The sequence below is a fragment of the Notothenia coriiceps genome, unplaced genomic scaffold (genome assembly GCF_000735185.1).
Source record: "Notothenia coriiceps isolate Sejong01 unplaced genomic scaffold, NC01 NC01_scaffold00001401, whole genome shotgun sequence".
In the NCBI taxonomy this organism is placed as follows: Eukaryota; Metazoa; Chordata; class Actinopteri; order Perciformes; family Nototheniidae; genus Notothenia; species Notothenia coriiceps.
In genome coordinates this window covers 1-6,426 of record NW_011334102.1, presented here as the reverse complement: position 1 = coordinate 6,426, position 6,426 = coordinate 1, and the positions used below count along the sequence as shown (strand labels likewise).

At 44.0% G+C, this 6,426-nt stretch overlaps 1 protein-coding gene across 1 annotated transcript in view; it reads right to left on the bottom strand.

Annotated features, from left to right (window-relative positions):
• LOC104960494 (eosinophil peroxidase-like) overlaps window positions 1-4,293 on the bottom strand; it is a 5,634-nt gene extending 1,341 nt beyond the window's left edge. Inside the window, 11 exon segments of the mRNA XM_010788567.1 lie at window positions 99-251; window positions 490-880; window positions 1,191-1,386; window positions 1,389-1,427; window positions 1,526-1,696; window positions 1,898-2,156; window positions 2,244-2,404; window positions 2,920-3,283; window positions 3,370-3,576; window positions 3,663-3,792; window positions 4,118-4,293. Coding sequence (XP_010786869.1) covers window positions 99-251; window positions 490-880; window positions 1,191-1,386; window positions 1,389-1,427; window positions 1,526-1,696; window positions 1,898-2,156; window positions 2,244-2,404; window positions 2,920-3,283; window positions 3,370-3,576; window positions 3,663-3,792; window positions 4,118-4,293 — 2,247 coding nt within the window.
• Window positions 4,294-6,426: the final 2,133 nt, after the last annotated feature.

The window sequence follows — 6,426 nt, the reverse complement described above, 5'->3', positions numbered from 1 at the left end:
TGGGGAGACTGGGGTACTTGAGGTTCCTGGGAAACCTGGGACCCTTGAGGTTCCTGATGTGCCTGGGGAAACTGGGGTACTTGAGGTTCCTGGGAAACCTGGGACCCTTGAGGTTCCTGATGTGCCTGGGGAGACTGGGGTACTTGAGGTTCCTGGGAAACCTGGGACCCTTGAGGTTCCTGATGTGCCTGGGGAGACTTTGGCTCTTGAGGTTCCTGGGGTTCCTGGGTTTCCTCTAGGTCGTTTACAGCCTGAACATCCAGACAATTTAGAAGTTAAACAAATATAACAGCATTAACATTTAAGGAGTTTTTTATTTATTTGCAAATATCAGTAAACCCTGAATGTTTTTAGTTTTTGGAGTAACACCTTCACCAAGATGTCAAAAAGTTAAGAACTACAGGTGTTGCTTGATCTGAATGTGAACTTTCATTTGGCTTCATTCTGCTCTTAAAATATGACTGCAACGTGTTAGTGCTTAAAACCAACCTCTTCTTCCCCGACACCTCTACAGTTATCACCCGGACCTGCAGGACCAAACACCACATATGAAGAAGGGTTAAGACAGTCAAGAAGAAGAAATAAAAACACCTGGTTAAAAGCGGAATGAAAAAATACAGTTAGGAGAAATGTCTTAATTCCGATTAGTAATTTGGACCCTGTGGTTGTTTCACCTCTGCACCTGTCCCTCCAGGCGGACAGGTTCAGGCGTCGGATGCTGGAGCAACGGACACGTCTGTTGCGGTTTGAGATGACGCTGAAGGCGTCGGTAGGGACAGTCGAGATGCCGGTGTTGTCGCAGATGATCCTGGATATGGTGGAGGTGGACAGAGCCGCTCTCTGAGCCGGGGAGAACACGCCCTGGTTCTCGTACCACAGCCTGATCATATCAAACAACAGACTACAGTCAGCAGATCATGTGTTTGTAAAGCATTTATTTTCATGATTGTGCATCTGGCATTTGATATAAATATATTACACCATTTATTATGTCAGACCCATTTTTTTTATATATATGTATACATTTTGAAAATCTAATGCTCAACATAGGCATGAATGTAAGTACATGTACAATTTAACAGTTCATCAACAAAACAAATATACTGTAACCTGTGACACTATATAAATGTAGATTGTTAGAAATCAGAACTAAATGTGATTCACATGTTATTATCTACATGGACACTGACCTGTCCCCCTGGCGGATCCTCTGGAACTGTGATGCGATGAGGCAGGCAAACAGAGGCCCCACACGGCCGCCACGGACAAACGGCTCCGCCACGCCTCCCATCCAGACGTCGATGTTGGCGGGGGTCCCGTAGAGCTGAAGCAGCCTACGGGCCAGGCCGGCGTTGTTCAAGACCCGAGCAAGCTCTGCCTGGTTCCTGGCTGAGACAGGCCACAGAACTTGCGCCAGGCGTTGTAGCCTAGAGGAGAAATCATCGGGTAAGCAAATAGTGGATGAGGACAATAAGAAAGAAAGAAACATCAGAGAAGGATGATATGAGGGAAGTGAAGGATGTACCAGGCAAGCCATGGTCACGCCCCCTCTGCATGTTGAGAGAACCGAGATCCAAAGTCAGTTGCAACGCAAACTGGAACAAGCGCTCCCTCAGATCGTCCACCATCATGTGATCCTGAGTGTTCAGCTTAGCAGGACTACCAATCAGACCACGGAGCAGGGGGTCAAGGCCCCCTGGAGATATTTAAATAGAAGTTAGGGTGACAGATTGACAGATTTGAGAAGCTGAAAACAGCATTCTCTGCCATTATTGCATGAAAAAGTACTTTAGCAGTAAATTGAATGTTATTTTTCTGTCCTTAGACACTTTTTTTGTTTGACTTATAGTTGCATTTCTATTTGATATGTTACTCCACTGCTCTCTGTAAAACTCACCCTCGAAGACGACCCTCCAGGGGGTGAAGAAGGCCTCGAACAAAGGCATGGAGGGTAAACTGGAGTTCTCCCTGTAGTTTTCACCCAGACGGAAAGAGACTGGCTGGATGGTCAAGTGGCCGAAGCGGAGAGCTGCTGTACTGAAGACGTTGGCGATGCTGGGGTCCACGTGAGCATTGTAGCCTGGGTACTGGCCAAGCTGTCTATACATTATATCAGGACCCACAATGCGAGGCAGATAGTCCCTGAACACAAACAACTGGGAGAGACAGAGGTCGATTTTCCGTGAAACATGTTGTTGTAAGGATAGGAATATATAATCTGAGTGACCCCCAGGTTTTGCTACCTGTGAGTAAGCCCCCAGGATTTTGCGGGCCTCCTGGTAGAGCGTCTCGCTGTCCCACTGCGGGTTTATTTTCTTCAGCTCCCGGGCCAGGCGGTTGTGCTCACGCAGGAACAGAATGTGAAGAGATGTGAGAGCGAGGTTCTCGTTCAAGCGGGAGTCACCTTACAGACAGAAATGTACCCATTAGATAGTTGATCAGAGGAGTTTATGTCCTTTAAAAATATTGGCTTTACAAACATCATGTCCTAATAGTTTCATACATAGGCATGAAGAGGTTTAAAAAAGGGAACATTTGCTTATTTACCTCTACTATAAATTACTTTCTATTCTTCTTAGCTTAGTTATTATATCTTTAATGTAGTGAAAACAATATGTTCTTTTTCTTTGATACTAGAAATTATTTAAATTCACACATGATGCATTGTTGTAGTGAATATTTTATTTTTTAAGTCTTCAAGATACTTATACAGTATATTTATATATACTTACTTATATGGACACTTAATTACAAGATAAGACACACCTCTGCATTACAATATAAGTATTGAAAAAATGATTTATAAGACATATATATCACCTTAATGTGGTTGTATATAGAAAAGTGTTAACTAAGCTATTGGCTATTAAGCCATTAAAATGTTGCATTTAGAGCCATTAGTGACAGGAAGAGACTTACCTGCGAGGAAACAGGGCACCTCTTTGGCTTCGGTGTCGTTGGTGATCTTCTTGCGAGTGGCGCAAAAATTACCCTGGCTAGGGTGGAAGGGCAGCAGCTCACGTTTGTTGTCTCTGAACTCGGGGTTGACGCGCAGCAAACCGCCGTCACTGTCGGGATCTCGGAGAAACTTGGCGAGCTGTTCCTCGGAGCCGTATACCTGGCTCATATCCAGGAAGGCCGTCGCCGCGCTCATCTGCTCTCTCTTTTTAGGTTCCCCGCCAAAATTGTAGGCGGAATATCCTGAACCGCAAACAGGGGCCGCTCTGAACGTAGGGATGCAGCTTTTTGGGCCGGTGTGCAAGCGGAGGTCGCCGGGAGGAAGCTGATTGTAAGAGTCCAAGAGTTATGGTGGGAAGATTTTAAGTGAAAACAACATGTATATATTTATTTTTGAGCATTCAAACCGACCATGATGGGCAGGCATGGCTCAGTTTTTTCACAACTCGTGTCACAGTTGATGCCGTTGCTGAAGGAGCGGATGCTGGGGGAGAAGGCCGTGGAGACCATATCGTGTCCAGACCATTGACCGAAAGCGGACACAAAGTGAGGGTATTCTCGGTCGTTGACCACGCCTGCGTTTGTTGTGTGCAGTATGCGGTTGGACACCTGTCGCACCTGAAGGTGGAGGACAACTTGGTTTTAATTAAAATCTGCATTTACGTATATTAATCAAGGTGAGTGTTTACGATTTGACGTCGTACCAGTGGGAGGAAGAAGTTGTTGAATTTTCGAGTTCTGTCCCTGCCCTTCGGTTGGGAGATGTCGTCGTCATACTCAGCAGGAAGCCAGCGGGCTAAAGGGGTGTTGGAGGATCCGAGGCGCGGGTTTTTTCTAAAAGCAAACAGAAAACGGTCATGTTTGGAAACGCTGCCTGAGAAATCCTAGGTTTACACATCTCCTGTGTTGTTTGGCTCAAGATGTTTAGGTGGATTTCAAAAGAATTTCCCCTTAAAATGTAAGCCACAATTGCTCTCATACAGTAGACCTAGCAAGTGTCCACTAAATCGACACAGATTGCTTTATGGAATGAAAAATACAATTTCTTTTGACATACATGTATTTTTGTCCAATATGGTGTTTCAGAAGTCAAAATAAATGAAAATGCTTCTTAGATTAAAAAGTGCATTTTTTCAAAAAACATTTATGTTTCTCTTACAAGTTGTTGCAGACGCCTGTGACTGTGCGATACGCGTTGAGGTTTGGTGTTGTGCGGCATGAAGGAAAAGTGACTTGTCTTGCACATCCAGTTATTTCTGTCAGCTTATTCAGGTCCTCTTCAGAGAGCAAATCTGTAGAAAATATATATTTAATAGAGTCATATGTCTGGTTCATAATTTCAGCCTTGAAATGCTCCGTGCCTACAAAATGGTAAACCTCAGAAACCAGGAAAAGTTGTGAGAAAAAAATGTCATCTCTGTTTCTTCTGAAGCAAATTGGAAACAGGACTCAGAGAGACACGAGGAGAGCTGGAGCTTTGATGGCAAACACTTAGGGTTTATTTGGAGTTACGGACGGAGAATTGACGAGACAGGTTGTGTGTCACGAGTTGACACAGCGGTTGCCAAACCAATTCTGAAGAGCTGTTCTGCAGCTCAAGGTTTTAACTAGTTCAGAGTGTAATAATCAACATTCTTTATCAGTGAGACTAAACAATCATGGACCCTGAATCTAACTAGAGCTCTCTTCCATAGGAAAGAATGTGCGCCAGGGAACCTTCGTCCCTGAACAGTAAACTACCTCATGGCGGCTTGTGCTCGGTCACAGACTGGCAACAACAATGCGCCCAAGCGGCCCCTCCTTAAGAGATAGCAGCAACACCCAAGGCCGTAGACCTATGCCACGGGAAAGGAGACAGTGAGAGGAGAAAACGATGAACTGTGTCGAAGGTTGAATACCTAAGCAAATTATTCACTAACAAGACACATGCTTGATCAATCTCACAAAACACTGCAAAGACAAACAATAAGTGCAGATTTATTTAATTATTATCTTGAGTTTTCCATTATTCCTCTAATTTAAAGTTTATAATGACTTTCAAGGTCCTGCATCTCGTAAAGAGAGCATGTTTTAAAGAGTGAGTTTTGGTCTCTTTGCCTTTATTATTATTGGATAGGAGAGCGTCAGATAGACAGGAGAAGGAAAAGATGAGGGCCTTGACAAAACACTGTTTGTCTTATACATTTTATTTTTTAAGCTTCTAAAAAATAAAAAAATTCTTTCCAGTTGATTTCCCTGTGCTTTTTCCACACATGTCCCTCTTTGGGTATGCTTTCATTTGAAATCTGTAGACTGCACATCAGTATCTTATATCATCACATATCATATATTTTACTATATATTTGTAATTATTTTTAATATTTTTGCTAGTTCTCTACCTTTGTTTTTAATTCTTGTTTTTATACACCATGACACCAAGTCAAATTCCTTGTACGTGTAAACCCACCTTAAACCTGTTTCTGATTCTGATTGATTCTTAATAGAAAACCAAAAGAGTGTTTGATATATTGATTCTTCCTGGCCAAACGGACTATGTCTTGTGTAAGCGTCTCATGTTTCTCTGTCCCCCTCTCTGCAGAATGACGCTCCCTCAGATCTCCTGAGAGCCCGCTCACTAAAGATCTCATAACATCACTTCAGTGTCAAACTGCTTCTAGGCGGAGCGTCTGCATCGGTCCTCTGATCCCCCTGCAGAGACACCTGCTGCACGGCCTCCGACACGCTCAGCATCAAATATTAACACTGCCATTAAACATCACACACACACACACACACACACACACACACACACACACACACACACACACACACACACACCATGTATACATCACTTCAGGGGACATTACATTGACTTACATGCATTTCCTGGAGACTTATCCTAACCTTAACCATAACCAACACATGCCTAACCCTAACCCTAACCCTAACCCTAACCCTAACCAAGTCTTCAGCTCTAAAATGAATGATTCCCCTTATGGGGACCTCCAATTTGTCCCCATAAGGGAAGCGAGCCCCCACACGTGACTGTGTAAACAGATTTAGGTCCCCACAAGTATATTAATGCTAGGCCACACACACACACACACACACACACACACACACACACACACACACACACACACACACACACACACACACACACACACCATGTATACATCACTTCAGGGGACATTACATTGACTTACATGCATTTCCTGGAGACTTATCCTAACCTTAACCATAGCCAACACATGCCTAACCCTAATCCTAACCCTAACCTTCACCTTAACCTTACCCTAACCCTAACCAAGTCTTCGCTCTAAAATGAATGATTCCCCTCATGGGGACCTCCAATTTGTCCCCATAAGGGAAGCGAGCCCCCACACGTGACTGTGTAAACAGATTTAGGTCCCCACAAGTATAGTAATGCTAGGCCACACCCACACACACCCTCACACACACACACAGTCACCCCACCCCACACACACC